This window comes from Benincasa hispida, chromosome 6 (genome assembly GCF_009727055.1).
Source record: "Benincasa hispida cultivar B227 chromosome 6, ASM972705v1, whole genome shotgun sequence".
NCBI lineage: Eukaryota > Viridiplantae > Streptophyta > Magnoliopsida > Cucurbitales > Cucurbitaceae > Benincasa > Benincasa hispida.
This window is the reverse complement of record NC_052354.1, coordinates 45529356-45546691: the sequence shown is the minus strand read 5'-3', so window position 1 is coordinate 45546691 and position 17336 is coordinate 45529356. Positions and strand designations below refer to the sequence as shown.

The 17336-nt window shown below is 28.5% G+C and overlaps 2 protein-coding genes across 6 annotated transcripts; both read right to left on the bottom strand.

The window, feature by feature from the left end:
* Positions 1–132: 132 nt before the first annotated feature.
* LOC120079522 (protein NIM1-INTERACTING 3) lies at positions 133–6046 on the bottom strand. Of its 5 annotated transcripts, XR_005482253.1 has the most exons (4): positions 5574–6046; positions 1260–1395; positions 413–557; positions 133–330 (listed from the first exon to the last, which is right to left on the bottom strand). XR_005482253.1 is itself a non-coding variant. In XM_039033734.1 (2 exons), exons 1-2 carry the CDS (start codon positions 5889–5891, stop codon positions 543–545), a joined length of 333 nt encoding a protein of 110 aa, XP_038889662.1. In that variant the 5' UTR covers positions 5892–6022; the 3' UTR covers positions 133–542. The 5 variants fall into 5 exon arrangements, 3 of the variants coding, with proteins under 3 accessions (XP_038889662.1, XP_038889661.1, XP_038889660.1); XR_005482252.1 differs by having other exon boundaries at positions 133–557; positions 5574–6040; XM_039033734.1 differs by lacking the exon at positions 1260–1395 and having other exon boundaries at positions 133–557; positions 5574–6022.
* Positions 6047–11280: 5234 nt separating this feature from the next.
* Positions 11281–16236, bottom strand: LOC120080451 (inactive glucose-6-phosphate 1-dehydrogenase 4, chloroplastic). The gene is made up of 12 exons (XM_039035105.1): positions 16060–16236; positions 15364–15592; positions 15067–15290; positions 14561–14655; positions 13964–14078; positions 13637–13842; positions 13371–13479; positions 13258–13295; positions 13047–13167; positions 12770–12972; positions 12083–12283; positions 11281–11958 (listed from the first exon to the last, which is right to left on the bottom strand). Exons 1-12 carry the CDS (start codon positions 16147–16149, stop codon positions 11721–11723), a joined length of 1869 nt encoding a protein of 622 aa, XP_038891033.1. The 5' UTR covers positions 16150–16236; the 3' UTR covers positions 11281–11720.
* Between the last annotated feature and the right edge of the window lie 1100 nt (positions 16237–17336).

Here is a 17336-nt window from a genome sequence, read left to right as displayed (position 1 = left end):
ATAATTTGGACATTTTGAACTAGGAACAATACTTATGTTATTTTTTGGGCTAATGAGAAAAATAGTAGATTCTAACTTTTCATTTGTCAAAATAGTAAATCATAATTTCATTAATAAAAATAGCAAAACAAATTAAAAATAAAATATGACGAATTTATAAAAGTATAAACTACCCTCGACCATACAAATGAGATTGTAAATGAGTTATTAAGAAATATTCGTAATTACATTGTAAATAAAACAAACATCTACAGACTATCGATTGGCCAGACTCTGCACCGATCTCTTTTCCAACCAAGTTGCCACTATTTTTCTCTCCAAAATTGGCTCCTACGCCAATAATGGTGCGGTCATGAATAGAATGCCCTAAAGTAAACTGGTTAATGCCAATACATTCATATGCTTGGCATACCTTTTCACAATGGCTCGATATGAATCACTTTGGAAAGAAGAGACTTTGCGTCTTAAACTTTTGGTCGATGGTCAATTAGGCCAAGTTTTTCATCTATGCACCAATGGATTTGATCGGTTAAGTCAACCCTCTAAAGTAGACTTGTCTATTGAGAACAAAAAAGAAAATCAGTAAGAAATGAAAATTGAAAAATTAGATAATATAAAATTTAAAATTGAAGATAAGATCAAACATGATATTTGAAGAAAAAATTATATTCGATTTAAAAAAAAGATTACATTCGATTTTTCAAATTCAAAAGTGTAGAGAGATAATTTAGAAGAAAATCAAGATTTATGCTAAAAAAAATCTACAAATGGCAAAATTAGTTACAGCGTAACTGAAAATCAAGATTATATGACCTACAAATACAATGTAATTAGTTTCCAAACTACACCCAACAAATTCATTAAACTTAAAAACAAATACACCGTAATTGAAAATCACTTAGCCAAACCATCTACTTCGCTTTTGAACTTACCCAAAATTCTATAACAATATTTTTTTCTTGGTTCTACACCAAAATATTAGTTTAGAAAATAAGGGTTGGATTGATAAAAACTTTATCTAAATAATTGCATTCAAACCGATTTAGATTGGAGTATGAAAATCTCAATTAAAAATCATCTATTGAGATTACTAACCAATCATGATGTGGTGTTTATGTCAATTGTGAAGATCTCATGAATAGAAAAGAAACAAACAATGTTCGACGATCGTATATCCTTCCTTGATCGAATCGGTTGAGGTGGGTATAAGACCCCAAGGCAAATAGTTAATACCAACGCCGTCTATATGATTGGCCTACCTTTTCACAATGGCTCGATAGGAATCAATTTGGAAAGAAGAGACTCTATGACTTGAACTATTGGTCGTGGTTGATTAAGTCGAGCCTTTCATCTTGCACCAATGGATTTGATCGGTTAAGTTGTCTCCAGAGTAGACTTGTTGATTCAGAACAAAAAATAAAATCAATAAGAAAAAGTAAAAATTGAAAAATTAGATAAAATAAACTTTGAAATTGAAGATAAGATCAAATATGATCATTGAAAAAAAAAATTACATTCAATTTTTAAAATTCAAAAAGTGTAGGGAGATAACGAGGAAAAAATCAAGATTTATGCTAAAAGTTTGATAAAGGGCAGAATTAGTTGCACTTTAACTGAAAATCCAGATGAAGGCATTTTAGGGTTAACGAAAAATGGAAACACATGTGAGACTGTATTTGCTATAAATTTGATGAAATTTCTTTTTATATATTCCACGTTCAAAATAAGTTTATAATAAAGATAATCATAAAACAATTTAAATGATTTAATTATGATTAAGAGAAAATCAACTATAAATATAAAAAGTTAGTTATGAAAACTAATATAATATAAGATTTAAAAATCCAAAATAAGATAATCATAAAACAGTTTAAAAATAAGATAATATGATATTTTAAATTTCAAGCCAAGATTTGAAAATTAGTTGTTATAGAAGATTGAAATATTCTGACTAACTATTAAATTTGATACAAAAATTCAAAACAGCTTTTAAATCACGAGATTTATGAAAAATTATCCAATGAAAAATTATCCGCTTAAAATATTGATGTTAGTTGGCGTTGAAAGCTTACTAGAATATATAGTTGAGCAATTAATTATAGTTTCATTAATACAAATGACAAATTAATTACACTACAATTAAAAGAAATGATAAGGGTATTTTAGGATTTCAAAAAGTTGTGATATCCACATGTTTTGTTATAATTCAAGAGTACTCCGCCTTTTACTATTTTTCCAAATGATAGTATAATTACTACTATATACTTGATTATTCCTTAATTTTTTTCCATACCCATTGTTGTCCAAATTTTTGTCCCATGAATTTTTTTATAACCCTATATTTACTATATAGATGCTCTAATTATTCTGAAACTCACTACCAACACACAATGATTTTTGTAACCAAATATATTTTCTAAATTTTTGGGTTTAAGTAAATTTATTGAATAAGTAAAATCAGTAGTTTAAAATAAAATTAAAAGTTTGCTTTTAGTTTTTTTTTAAAAAATTTAATTTATTTTGTTAGCTTATTAAAGCTACAACATACATCTTCTAAAATTGAAGTTGCACATGAGTAACAACTAATCCAATATGAGTTGTCGAGCCATTGTGTTCTTTTTTACTTCATTTGAAATTATTTTGGATGTTTCCTCACTATTTGATGGTAAGTTTAGTTTTTCACCTGCCTTAAAAATAAATTTAATGCTTAATTATTTTTTTTTATTCTTTTAAAATAAATAAATATGTTTTTTACCACTACAATTTTCTTAGAAAAAAAAAGTAAAGAATTATCAAACAAAGTCTATATTGTTATAGAATGAGTTTTATATTTGAACAATTATATTTCTTTTTTTATTATTTTTTTTAAATAGAAATTTCGTAACTATTTGTTTCTTTTCAAAATAACATAAATGTATTTCTTAATTATAATAAATTCTATCCTTCAAATGTTATTTAAATTTATTATGTAATGTCAACTTTATTCCTACTTATTCACGATAAATGATGCGTCAATTTTTATGAGTTATTAATAGGTATATTTGTGTGTCAAATTGTAATAAAACATTTTGGTTAGAAAATTGAACATACCCACATTTATCTAGTTCAATAATAAATTCTCTCATTAGCCAATCATACACAAATAAAACCTTAAAAGAGAGAAAAAAAAATCTTTTCTTCGAAAATTAATGGAAAATGTGAAGATCTTATTATTGATTTATTTAATAAAAAAATTAAAATTCAACCAAAATCGAGGGGAAATAAAATAGATTTAAAAAGAAGAGGAAAAAAAGAAAAATAAAAGGAAAGGAAATGATAATGAAGTATTAAAAAAAATAATTTTTTCATGGAAAAAAAAAAAGAAAAGAAAAAAAATTAGAATCGAAGAGATATGAGAGAGAGAAAGAGGAGAGATGTGGGAGAGAATTGAGGAACATGAAAGATGGAGACAAGAGAAAATTATGAAAACATGTATGAAAATGAAAAAAGAAAAAAGCAAAAAAGCAAAAACATAATTTTGAGAAACTGTTTTTTTTTTTTTTTCTCTCAAATTTGGCTAATCTTTTACAAACACTTCTTAAAATTTAGAACTAAGAAATTATCAAATAAGATAAGTATATTAAAAAAAATAACTAAAAACGGGAACATAAAACTCAAAATGAAAATAATATCAAACCGATTCTAAATGTCTAACCATTAAAAGAAGTAAAAAATATCATACCCTAAACTGGTAATAAAATACCAATTATTTTACATGCAAATGTGAACAATGTGATAAAAATAATGAAATGGGCTCAAACTAAAACAAATATTTCATTATTGGGGTAAGGTAGTTCTTTTATGAGTAGTTTGAATAGCATATATTAGTTCATGGGTATAGATATTAAATATTTAAATTTTTAAATTTTTGAGTTTTAAATGTCTAGAATAATTAAAGTGTGTTTAAATTTGCATAATAATTAATGTTTGGAAGTTAAATGAATGTGTCTGATTTATTAAATTTGAATATAGAAACTAAACTAGATAATTATTTAATCAAATGTAAGAGAACAAGTAATGTGGTCATAATTAAATTTAATTATTTAATATATTGTTATAATGATTAGTTATTTAATCACTTAATTTTTTTTTAAATGTATTTTTTAATTAAGCATTATTTAAATTATTTTATTTAAATAATAAAAATAATTAAATAAATATAAATTTACTAGAATATTAATTATTGATAATAAAATTTTATATTAAATAGTTAAGATAACATAAAGTATCAATGATAAATGTCTCAATTAGAAATTTATTAAGTCTAAATAATATATTTATATTTAGTAATTAATTAGAATTAATAGTAATGATTAATTGATATTAATTTATTAATTAATCAGATTCTATTCATCTCTCACATATAAAACTCCCACAAGTACCGGAGAGTATTAAAAAAACTCATGTCATATGGGTTTAAACTTTAAAGTTCCTTGGATAATAATATCTTAGATTTTAAAAAATGAAATCATGTGAAACAAACAAGAATATTAAATGTGTGTTTGAAACTACATAGTAATATCTAAAAAACAAATTGCGTTAATAATTAAGTGTATAGCATCATTTTTAAAGAATTATAAATATAGTGAAATTTATCGATATAAACTCTATCACTGATAGACTCCTATTATTGATAGACTTCATAGCAATCAGTTATATTATATACGCAAATATTTTGAACCTAATTGCTATATTTACAATTCTCTCTTTCTTCCTTCAGTAGTGATCCTTATCTCCAATAAAGTTTCCTTGAAATGAATGATGAGGTTTTCTACTTTTCTTAAATTTAAAAATAGCTAAGATGAGAACTTTAAAAGTACTAGAATGGCTATGGATTCAGATCCATTTGGATTAACTTAACAAAAAACGTTTTTTAAAAAATTCATTTCTATTTAAACACTTTTGATCAAAACTGTATAGAATATACTTCAAAAGCTATTTTGAATGGTTGCTAAACACTCTAATTTTTTCTAAATTGACTTATTTTTTAAATTAAACACCTGAAAATATATTCCAAACACACCCTCAATTAAGTACAAAAGCTCATTCATTGTGGCCCACAAGACCTAACAGGTCCAAAAAGGAAAAAGATGGGTTCTTAAGATGCTAAGCCGAGTTGAAGAGTGACCCAACCTGAACCAAAAAACAAATAATAATAAACCCCAACTCAAAGCGAGATGTCAAATGATTGGCCTCGACATTCTATCCTCTAACACAAGTATAGATGAGAGGAAATTTTTTTAATCATCTGAGAGTACCATATATCCTTCTTGTTCACACTTTAAATTTGTTGTGTAATTATTTGTGGACTCCACGTTAATATTAATAAGTATCATCCTATTTTGAAAAGCACGTTCATAACTTAAGCAACAAGTGTGTAGGACTGAACACTACACTGGATCTTGTACGTGCACGTGGATGTTCATCAACTCATTCATCTCGAATCGGAATCAACCAGAATCAAGAAAAATCAAAAGCAAAAAAAAAAATCAAAGAGAGAGATTAAGGTCAAGCCCCATTTTTCCTTTTCCTACCTTGTGTTTATCTTGTTGTTCTTGTTGTTCTTTCTTGGGATTGCTGTGTTTTGTTGTTGAAGATGAAGCAGCTGGTAATTGAAGAGTGATGTTGGATTTGTTGTTGTAATATCCATCTTCAATGAAATCTTCTGGTTGGAACTTTGGATTCCAAACCCCTTTTGATTTCTCTTCTTCTGGTGATTCTTTTGATTTCATTCTGCCTCTCATGGCCTTTATGTTTTGAATCAGAGCAAAGACCAATTTCATCTCTCCCTCTTCATCATCATCTTCTTCTTCTTCCTCTTCCAATTTTCTTCTTTTTCTTCCTCTTTCCATGGCTTTTTCCTCCAATGGTGAGAAATGGATTAGATAGAGAGAACAATGAAAAGATGGAAAAGTAATTGAGCTTTTTCTTTATTTATTATTTAAATATATTTTCATCATGATGGGCTATTAATTTGGATAATGAAAAAAGAGAGAGAGAAAGAGTAATTTTGTTTACCTCCAATTTTTTAATGTAGCCAACAGCTCCTTAGAAGATTTGAATCACTAGTCAAGTTTAGGGTCAATTGAGAGAAAAGTGATTTTTGAAAACTCATTTTTATTTAAATATTTTCGATAAAATTGATTAAAATATACTTAAAAAGTTATTTTGAATGGTTGTCAAACATTCCAATTTCTTCTTAAATGACTTATTTTTTTAAATAAACACTTGCATGTGTATTCTAAATACATCCAGTCTCTGTATTTTTAAATTAATGTCAAATAGATTTACGAACTTTCAAAATGTCATTAGATTATCAATTTTTTATTTACTACGGACCCGTTTTAATTGACTTGAGAAAAAAAGTGTTTCAAAAAATTCGTTTTTATTTGAATACTTTTGATAAAATCTAATTAAAATACACATGAAAAGCTATTTTGATGGTTGTTAAATACTCCAATTTCTTCTAAAATTATTTATCTCTTAAATTAAATACTTGATAATAATGTATTCCAAATACACTCTAAGTCTATGAGCCCAATACCTTTTAAAATTAATGGATCTCTTTAAATTAACTATAGGATAATAAATTTTCAATTCTATGTTTAATATTATGAATTTAGAAAAATACAAATTAAGTCAAAAAGACATGGTAAATATAAAATTAAAAATTTAGGAATCTATTAAGAAAAATTATAAGTTTAGGCTTCTATTAGATCCAAAATTAGACGGTGAAATGATTTATGATATAAACCCAATGCTTTATGAACTAAACTATTAATTTTAACCTATTAATAATATTATACTGTTATGGATACTATCATGGAAATATGGAAAAAGACTAAAGAGAACCATTTAATTGACTTTAACCATGTCATGGATTATATTTTATTGTTTTTTACACTAAACTTCTCATTGAAAATCTTTCTATGCATATTTAAGTTCAAAATCTGCTGAACACTAACTCTTTCATTTTTAGATTTTCTATAAATTAGACGTCTTTTTAACGATAAATAATCTTTTCCATAATCTTTCTTTAATCCATCGATTTCACTCACTTTTTTTTTATCAATCCTTTCTTCTTTGTTTATTGACTCACTTCCACACCACCATTAGAACATCACAATTACAAGAGGAAACAAATTCAAGATAAACCATTAGCATTATTTTATACAACAACTGTTTTAGAACATCACAATTATAATTCAAATAACATTTGTTCATTACAATTGTTTTATTCAACAATTATTTTTTAAACTTTTTATAATATAATTTTTAGGAAATAACAAGATGTAGTTACTTTTTAGGAGTAAAATATAGTTGGTAATTTAAACTATAAAAATTCTAAATAAATAACTCATAACAATTTAATATACTAAAAAATAATAATTAAATAATTAAATAATGTCTAATTCGAACATAAAAGCTAAACTATAAGTAAATCTGATTTGAACTTACCAAACACTGTTACCTACTTTTTTGTGTTTAAAATTGAAATTTACCAAACGTCAATTAGCTTTTTTTAAAAGTACAGTTACCAACAATTATTTTAAAAATTATAGAAATTTCAAACGAAGTCTTATTGAATGTATAACGCGTCTAATATAAAATTGAAGAAGTTTTTTTTAAAATAAATGTAAATTTTGAAATTTAATATAATTTTTTTAAAACAAATTTTCAAATTATGCCCAAGTGGCTTTTCAATAAAATGAAAAAAAAAAAAAGTTTGATATTTAAAATTTGTGAGCTTTGAAATTTTGATTATATCATCTTTGTGCACTAATCAAGATCAAATTCGTGCAAACACAGCACTTTTGTTGGAATCAATGAGTTTAAGATATTATTTACTTTTTCTTTGAAAATTTGTCAGTGGACTAAGTGGAAACCAAATATATGTTAAAAAGTATCATATTTATTAGAATAATTATTTTTTTACTTTTCTATTGGTTAGAAGCGTCATAAATATTAGATTAATTAAACTTAAGAGTGAAAAATATTTATGATAGATAAATTAACAAGGAAAATATCTAGAGATAAAATACATTTTAGAGAAAAAATATATTTTTGGTTCTCAAGTTTCAAGTATGGTTTCTATTTCGCCTTTAAATTTAAAATCGTTATACTTTTATCCATATACTTTCAGTTTAGTTTTTAATTAGTCTCTTGATTTCAAAACATTATGGCCCCATTTAGTAACCATTTTATTTTTTGTTTTTATTTGTGAAAATTAAGCCTATGGACACTACTTTCACCTCTAAATTTCTTCCTTTGTTATCTACTTTTTACCAATGTTTTAAAAAACCAAGTCAAATTTTGAGAAAGAAAAAAGTAACTTTAAAAATGTTGTTTTTGTTTTTGGAATTTGACTAAAAATTCAACCTTGTATTTAAGAAAGATACAATAAAAAATGTGGATGAAATAAACATAATTTTCAAAGACAAAAATAGAAAACCAAATGGTTATTAAATTGAACCTACATTTTTACCTTCTAGTTTTAAGTTTAATTTCCATTTAGTTTTAAGTTTCAAAATTACATTTTTACTATGAATTTTTGTTGATGCTCACTTTTAACCATTTTTGTTAATTTTTAATTAATTAATAATAATTAAATTAGTCCATGAATTTTCTGTCACTATTACTGTTAATTAACAAATTTTGAAAGTGTGTTAACTAAATAAAAGGGTGATCCTGAGTTCAAATTCAATGGTAAAATAGTATAAACGCTTGAAATCAAAACTGAATTTTGTATTCTATCCTACAAGAAACCAAAAAAATTTTGAACTTAGAAAAATTTCAAATTTAATTTTTATCGTCCGAAAAAAGTTAAAATTTAGCATTTATGATTTTAAAAGTTGGAATTTAATTCTTATATAAATAATTTATGATTGGATAACTCTTCATAAATAGTCAAATTTGTAATTTAATCCAAATTTATTTATGATTAATTGAAGTGACATGGAGCCCACAAATAATTTCTATCCTTTTGATGATGTGGATATTTTAATGCTTAAAATCAATGGTTCAAGTGGGGTTCAAGTTCAACCTACTATCAAGTATCATCTTCAACTAACCCATAAAAATGTTGACTTTTCTTTTTTTCCCTCTTTAAATCAAATAGCAATGATTAAATACAATATATTCTCATACAACCTTCATTTATATCATAGTAAAAATTAAATATTTAATTAAAAAAATAAACTTATCTAATATGTGATCATTTTTAATTGGACAAGTGATGTGCTGTACAAAATTAGGTACGATCCCAACCAATAATAGGTAGATTACATTTTACTCTATTTTATTTTTTATTCTTCAATTTTAAACCTTCTTCTTTCAATAAATATTAAATTTAGTCTGCTACTTTCAATAAAAACTTAAACCTAATAATTCATAGTTAATTTTAATCCAATAATTCATAGTTAATTTTAATGATTAAAATTCATAGTTAATTTTTTATATCGAAATTGATTAAATCATAATAATAATTTTCTTATAAGAAAAGACACTATGTAAATATATTTTTAAAATTGGTAGAGAATGCTAATATAGATTGATTTGTACCAAAAAAATTCAACAATAAACTAAGACGAGATACTAAATCTATGTTTTATAGAGATTACAACAACTAAAATTATGGCTAAAGTGGAATGATGGTCACAACACATTGATCAAAATGATATCTTAACCAGTTATTATTATATAAAAGAAAATGAATTGGATTTTATATTTGGATTAATGGTTTATCTTTTCAAAATGATTCACTCAACGATATGTATAAATATGATATTTCATGAACTAAAAGCGAAATTTATATTGCCTAAACATATAGCGACTAAGAAGTTAGAGATTCAAGTCCAAATTGAACTGTTTTTAAATATAGAAAAATGAACAAAAATATTTATAAAATATAGTAAAATTTTAGAACTATCAATGATAGATTTCGATAGACACTGATAGACTTCAATCATATCTATCAATGGCATTGATAGACACGGATAGAAGTCTATCAATGTCTATCAACGTCTATCATTGATAATTTTAAAATTTTACTGTATCTTGTAAACATTTTCAACAGTTTTACCATTTGAAATAATTTCCTATGAAAATTTGCATGTGCTTTTTCAATAATAAAAGATTAAATTCCAAGAAATTTCCCTTTAGTTCCTCTTGAAATTTCAAACCCTAACTTGGACAAGCAAAAGAAAGATCCAAATTCCCTTTCAACTCTCAAACAATTTTCCATTTTCTTCCATAGATTTTAAAGGTGTCTATCCTGAACTTTGAAATTTCAGTTTTTTAAAATAATTATTTTAGTCCTTAATCTTTTCAAATACAACTATTTTGGTCGTTATTATTATTATTATTCTCCTTGTGTTTGCTTAATTGATACTCGTTTTCGCCTATTTTATGTCCAATAGATTCCATAACACATATTCAAAGCTACCTCACAATTTGCTTAAAAACAAATCAATGAGGACCAAATAATTGTTTTAAATGCCTACATCCTAATTTAATTCTTGAACTTTCAAAATATTTAAAATGTTTATTCCAACTCTGAAGCTTTTATATTCGTTTTAATTTAGTTTTCAAACTATCTATTTTAATCATTAAACTTGAGAAAATTAACCATTTTGGTCTATAATTCTACAACTCTTTAACAAATCAACAAAAATAATTTTGAGAATTTATATATTAACATATGAACGCGAGCATACATTCAATCTACTTAAAATAAAGATTGTAAACAAAAAATTAACTGATAAAACAATATACCAAAAATCAAACCCAAAGTTGAGGCACAAATAGCTATTTTCAAAGTTCATTCACAAAAAATGAACAATCTTTAAAATTGAAAGACCAAAACAAACTAACTAAAATTTAAACCTCTTTTTTTGTTCAAATTCTGTTGAAAGTTCAAAAGCTCAAGCACTAAAAAAAAAATACAGAAAAAATTGAAAATTCAAAGATTAATACAAGATTTAAATAAAAAAGAAATCCTGATCTGAGTCCAAAATGGACAATGAGACACCATGACTGTCTGGATCATGGGCATTCTTTATCCCTAATTTCCACCAATTTCATGGGGGCCTGTATTTTATTAGTTGACTGGAATATCTCCAAGTCTTTGTGGATCCTACACACTCTGTATGGCTGCCACTAATGAAACATAATAAATAATTGAAAAAGATTGGATCCCAAAAAAAAAAAAGTGAGAGAGAGAGTGAGAGTACAATGAATCTATTCCCTGGGTCCATATGGTGCTCTTTCATATTCTTCATTTCAGCTACAATTTAACATCAACTTGGGTTTAAATCATTCTGCATTGAAAATTACAAAAATATACAGAGGGATATAGTTTCTTCCCTTTCAGATTAACCTCGGTGCAATGACTCTGTTTATATGGTACAGTACAATCCTCTTATTCTTTCATCACAATGTCTTAAACCAATGATAGATTAATCCTATGAACACAAGGATTATGGAACTAAGTTGAGAATCAAAACCAGTAGTTGCATCATCATGTGGTTTTAATTCTACTAGGTTCAAATTTTATGTTCAAGACTCTTTCCTTCAATTGATTGAACTAGCTGGATGATGAATGTAATGATTCAACCATTTGGCAAATCTTGTGTGCCTGTTTCTTGTGAGAGAGCTTGCCACAGAATGAAATGCCCTGTTGCTTATTCCTCTACCCATCGAACTCCGTGTTTTGCCCAAAGATAATAAGCTCCGATAGGACCTCTCCCACCGAACTCGTAAAGTTCTGGCTTTATGTTATTCTTCTTGATTTCGTTGAGGATCGGAGTTAGGATGTTCCACGCAATTGCGAGCTCATCACTTCTCATGAACAGATGGCTGTCCCCATCGATGACATCAAGGAGAAGATGTTCATATGAATCAGGCACGTCCACGTTGTACCTACAAGGGAGAAAAACAAAATTGGATAAAAGAGAATAAAACAAGATCTATATCGAAACCAAACTGGCAACTGGCAACTAGCAATCACAAAGGACAATATTTCAAATTTGAAGCACAGACGCACTTGTCTTTGTAAAGCAAATTGAGTTCTGGAGAGTCCAATCGCAATCCCAATCCAGGAATCTTGTTATTAACTCGGACAAGAATGGCCTCTTCAGGTACATCGCGCAAAATAATCTCGTTAGTTGCAGATTCATTATTATACCCAATGTGCTCACGATAAATGTTCCCTGGAACCTGGCGAAATTGTATACGGATCTCTACACTGCATTTCAAAGCAATTCTCTATCAAGGACTACATATTTCAAAGTTGGTGGTGGTGGACCAATTCTAATAGTTGACTAGTAAGAATAAATAGAGGATATAAAAGTAATTAAATTTATGACCATATCAGAGATTTTAAATCGTTATTTTCTGGAATTTTTAACTCGTGTTCAGAACCAGCTCGGGTAAAAATAAGATTTCATATAAGCTATATCGATATGCCCTTCGTATTTGAAACCGAGGTTGATATTTCAACTATTTAAGTTCTCCTTCCTTTCAACTTTATGGTTCTAAATTTCCCTCATAAATGGTTATTTTCTTCTATTTGTCATTCCCCTCTTATCAATAGGATCCAATGGATGCATGTGTAATAACAGAAAAGGAAAAGAAAACCGTCCATTACATTGTTAATCTTGGGATGGAAACTATATCTGTCCCAGTCCTACATCTTTCTGACATGCAATAGCCTTGACAAAGAAAAATTTACCAGTGTTTGATTAGTCCCAAGCCACTTTTGATCAAGAAAGGGACGCCATCCCAACGTGCATTGTCAATGTACAAAGCACCCGCAAAATATGTCGGGGTCAGATTGTCGAGAGAAAGGTCAACTTTGTCATTAGTACTAGATTTGTACTGTCCAAGAACAACATCACTGGTTTCCAATGGGCGAATGGATCTCAGCAACTTAACCTGGAACGAATCTGTTCATTTACATTACAGTAATTATACCATCAAGAGTACTTTCTTGAGAAGTTTATATTTACCTTCTCATTTCGAATGGCTTCACCATCAAGACTAATGGGTGGTTCCATGGCAAGTAATGCGATTGTTTGAAGTATATGGCTGTGTACTATGTCTCCGATGATCCCACCACCGTCCAAAAATCTGCATGGAAGGAACTGAATACTTGAAGATGATCCTGTAACAATAATTCAAGACCACGGTAAAAGAAAAACCAGCGAACTGCCAGGTAACCTTTTGGTTTGAACGCCAAGTTCTTCAGACAAAATGACCTGTAATATTTTTTAAATTGGTTTAGAGAGTATTGAGTGTGAAAGGATTAGAATTTGCTTTACAGAAATGTGTACCTGTACACTGTTTATGAATGTACGACTCCATAGTGGCTGAAAAACTAAATTAGCAAACCTTAAAACTGTAAGGTTTTCAATAAGGTTCTTTCCCAGAAGATGATCGATCCTGAAATATGACGGTTCAAAACCAATTTATTAGCTGAAATCTAAAATAACGTAAAAAAATTTCACAAAAAAGGGTTAGCTTTGCACTCATCTTGTGCAAGTTTTGGCTATAAGTGCAGTGTTAGCGAAATGAAAGAACGAATAATGAGAAGAGACACCTGTAGATTTGCCTTTCCTCGAATTGAGAAAGAAGAGATTTTGTTAAAAAATGAGACGACACCATGTCAAAGCCAAAAGGTTTCTCAATGATAACACGATTCCAACCCTTTTTCGTTTGAGCTTTACTGGAGAGAGAGTGTGCAACATCTAGAAGGGCGTCTTGTGGCACAGAAAGGTAAAATATCCTATTAGCTTCGGCATGACTCTGCAGTATGTCAAATATTTTATAATCATTGGTCCAAGATCTCGGTTGTATATTGAAAAATTGAACATAAGTAATGCAATGAAAAGAAAAACATAATCAGTCAGTGGCTCTATATAACCACCTCAATCTGCTCCATCAAGAAATTGAGCTTTGACATGCCCTTATTGTTGTCATAACCTCCATTTACATGGAATGTTCTACTCAGAAAAGCATCCATTTTATCACTGCAATTTTGTCTACAAAAAAACAAATACATTTCACCAAAATTTTGTTACTAATTGCCAAACGCAGTGCATTTGTTTTACAATCACAACATTGCAGAAATATCGATCAAATTCATTATAATTGACATCAGTAATTGTCAGCTCCAAAAAGTTTCCAGTTTATGCAGTTGGCAATCACAAATATTGAGTTTTGAAGAATAAGAGTTTGTTCTACTAAAGAAATCAAGCCTTAATAAAGCCGGTCTCGTTGTTCTTTTCTTTCCCTTTCAGCACATGGTATAACTTCAAGTTGAACGTGCACTTAGCAGTAAAAACTCAAGACATTTAAAGTGTACCACTCAATATACATTTTACATCATAGTCAAACATGTATATTAGATTAGGTTTTGAATTCCAATTTCCTAAATAATGACATCATAGAGCTAGATTTTTACATATTTAATACATGACAGTAGAAAACATAAAGAGATTATCCAAGAGATACAGAAACATACTGATGATCAATACGGCAAGTTAAAGTGGCAGATATAATAGACCGCAGTTCTTCATCTGTTATATTCTTTCTTGAATAACCAAAAATGCCAACATTCTGCAACCATGGAATATCAGAACAGCTGTAAAAATCAACTTTGTGTTCACATAGATATCAAACTAGGAGATGCAATCTCCATTCATTTATATTTTGCATAAGAATCTCCATTCAATTTCTGGAGGTAGATCTCTTCAATAACCTGGAATATTTTAATGCCCAGTAAAAATAATCAATACGCATACCATTCTCAACAATGTTAAAATGTGGGATGTGAAGTTCCTTTGGCATAAGGAAGTAGGCCAGTAAATAAAAATGAATGGGCAGGGCAAAAAAAAGTTGATGGAATGTGTGTGTGTGGTATACATTTTAAACTGGATGTTTTGAAATCAATAAAATATATGTAAGGAGACAACGTACAGTAGAGTGCACAGTTTATAAGAATGATGTCATAGATGTGAATCGCCATACCTCAGGGAGAAAGCCACTATAATACAGTGCAAACAGTGCTGGGAAAATTTTTCTTGTTGCTAGCTCACCAGTAGCTCCAATGACAGCAATACAGAGGGATGGTACTTTTTCATCTCCAACGACGTAGTTTGACATAAGTGATTGTGGCAAGGATTCCGCAGCTTCCACTGAAGTCTCAGATGCTTCAGGATGTGTAGTTGCTTTAGTTGTTTCTGAATTGGAATCTGATGAATCAAAATGCATAGTTTACCAAAAATTAAGTAAATAAGAGAACGGAAGGCAACCACATTGACTAACCACTGGAAAATGTGGATTCTAAGACTCCTTCAGGAACTTGCCGAGCATGTGATGAAGTTTCTTCAAACTCATCTTCTTTATGACTTTTTATAGTCTTCAACTTCAGTGATGATCCAGATTTCCCATTATGATGCAGAACACTTAGGCTCTCACTTATCCAGAGCTTCAGGCCATGAAATATTTGGCAAAAATGGGAAGCTTTTCTTGATCTTATGCTATTTGGCACAATCTACATCAACCCGCAAATAAAAAGACACCCATTACTAAGTTTAGAAAAGAGAAGTTTGTTTAAAATATTAGAGAATCCTATCACAAAGAGTAGGAAAATAGATAAATAAAGAAAGATAAACCCCCAATTTGTTAATGATTCCTGCCCCCACTCTACGCTCTGCAGTTATTATATTCACAAAGCTAAAATCTCACCATATGATCAAAAAACTGATAGATAAACTTGTCTTCTTACCATGATCACTTCTTTCGCTACCTGAATTAACATATTTTGAAGGAGATCCTTCAACTGTTTCAACAAATCGTCATTTTTCATTTCCAGTTCCGAAACATAGATAGGAATTCTAATACTATAAACGGAAGTCTCTTCATCAAGATGAAGCAACTAGGAAACAAAATTCGAAGTGAGAAACAGAGCATGAATTGAAGATGTAATGGTGAGAATTAAAAGATATCACAAACACTCACATGGTAGCTCCGGTTGGGGATTCTGCGGCCATTGGAGCACAAAGGAATAGTCCCTGAAGGAGCCGAAAAAGTTGAAATTGAAAATAACATCGAAACTTTTGTTGTTCTGTGAAGTGGTTTGCTACCGGAACTCTCTCCTTCTGCGTTTAGCCGGCCATGAAAGGAAACTCGAAGACGAGTGCATTCTCTTGAACTGTGGTGCCGGTTGTAGGAGATTTTAGCCCAATCTCGTCTTTGGGCCTGGCCCAATGGACTTTTAGAAAGAGGTTAAAGGCTAAATTTAAGGGACTATAAGAGATTCAATCCCTTTTTGATAAATGTTCAAATTTTTTAATATTTTCGTATATAAGATTTAATGAAATTTTTGGACAAAAATATTATTGTGAGCAATTGGAAAGAGAATGAGCATTGGAAAAAGCATCTTGATATGGGAAAGAGAAACTATATTTAATATAATTTTATTTTTCCTTTTAACGCATTTAATGTATCAAACAACTAGTTTTATTGGAGGTTTTGTGTTACTTTTAAATCTACATTCGAACATTGTATTAGATTTTTATAAATTTCTAACCATTAAATAAAATATATTGGTAAATATATTTGATACGTACTCAAATACAATTGGTTCCATGACAACTTGTTAGTTTTTATGGTAGATTCATGGTTATTTTTAAATATGCCTAAGAACATTCAAATATTATAAATAGAAATGTACTCATAGATGTGTGTGCGTACGTGCATACGTACACATATGTACGCATGTGTGCATGCATGTGTGTGCGCGTATGCGCATACGTGCCTACGTCATTATCTTTCTCTATTCAATTTCGTTCCAAATCTGATGTTCGTCTCTATAATTCATCGTCTAATGTGGTCGTCAGTGGAATTTCAAAGAGAGATTAAAGAAGATGGAGAGTGTAAGAGAGAGGGTCGAATAAAGAGGGTGTGAAAGAGAAGGTTGTTGAAGATGGAAAGTCTTCAAGGTTTTTTCTTTAAAAATATTTTGGTTTAATTGAAAAGATTTGGAAAATAATAAATCTTTCTTAAAAAGCACGTCAACTTTGATTTTCCTATTTTAAAAAATCGTGTAATTAGATTCATGTTTGGGGTTAAATGGTAATTAGACTCTGATTTTTTATGTAAATTTTTTAAAAAATTGAACATTCTTGTAAATAATAAAAACTTAGATATTAATGAAATATAGGACCCTTCTTAAGGTCTTATGTGTTATTATCTCTAAATTTAATTGTGGGATTTTTGATAAATGGTTGAACATC

What these genes read in the sequence shown, in the direction of transcription:
- LOC120080451 (XM_039035105.1), bottom strand. Translation starts at nt 16,149, where the DNA reads ATGTTATTTTCAATTTCAACTTTTTCGGCTCCTTCAGGGACTATTCCT. An exon ending in TCCCCAACCGGAGCTACCAT is followed by an intron (nt 15,593 to 16,059) that starts GTGAGTGTTTGT and finishes GGGTTGATGTAG; the next exon opens with ATTGTGCCAAATAGCATAAG. An exon ending in ATAGTGGCTTTCTCCCTGAG is followed by an intron (nt 14,656 to 15,066) that starts GTATGGCGATTC and finishes CCATGGTTGCAG; the next exon opens with AATGTTGGCATTTTTGGTTA.
- LOC120079522 (XM_039033732.1), bottom strand. Translation starts at nt 5,891, where the DNA reads ATGGAAAGAGGAAGAAAAAGAAGAAAATTGGAAGAGGAAGAAGAAGAA. An exon ending in AACAACAAGATAAACACAAG is followed by an intron (nt 5,173 to 5,573) that starts GTAGGAAAAGGA and finishes TTTTTGGTTCAG; the next exon opens with GTTGGGTCACTCTTCAACTC.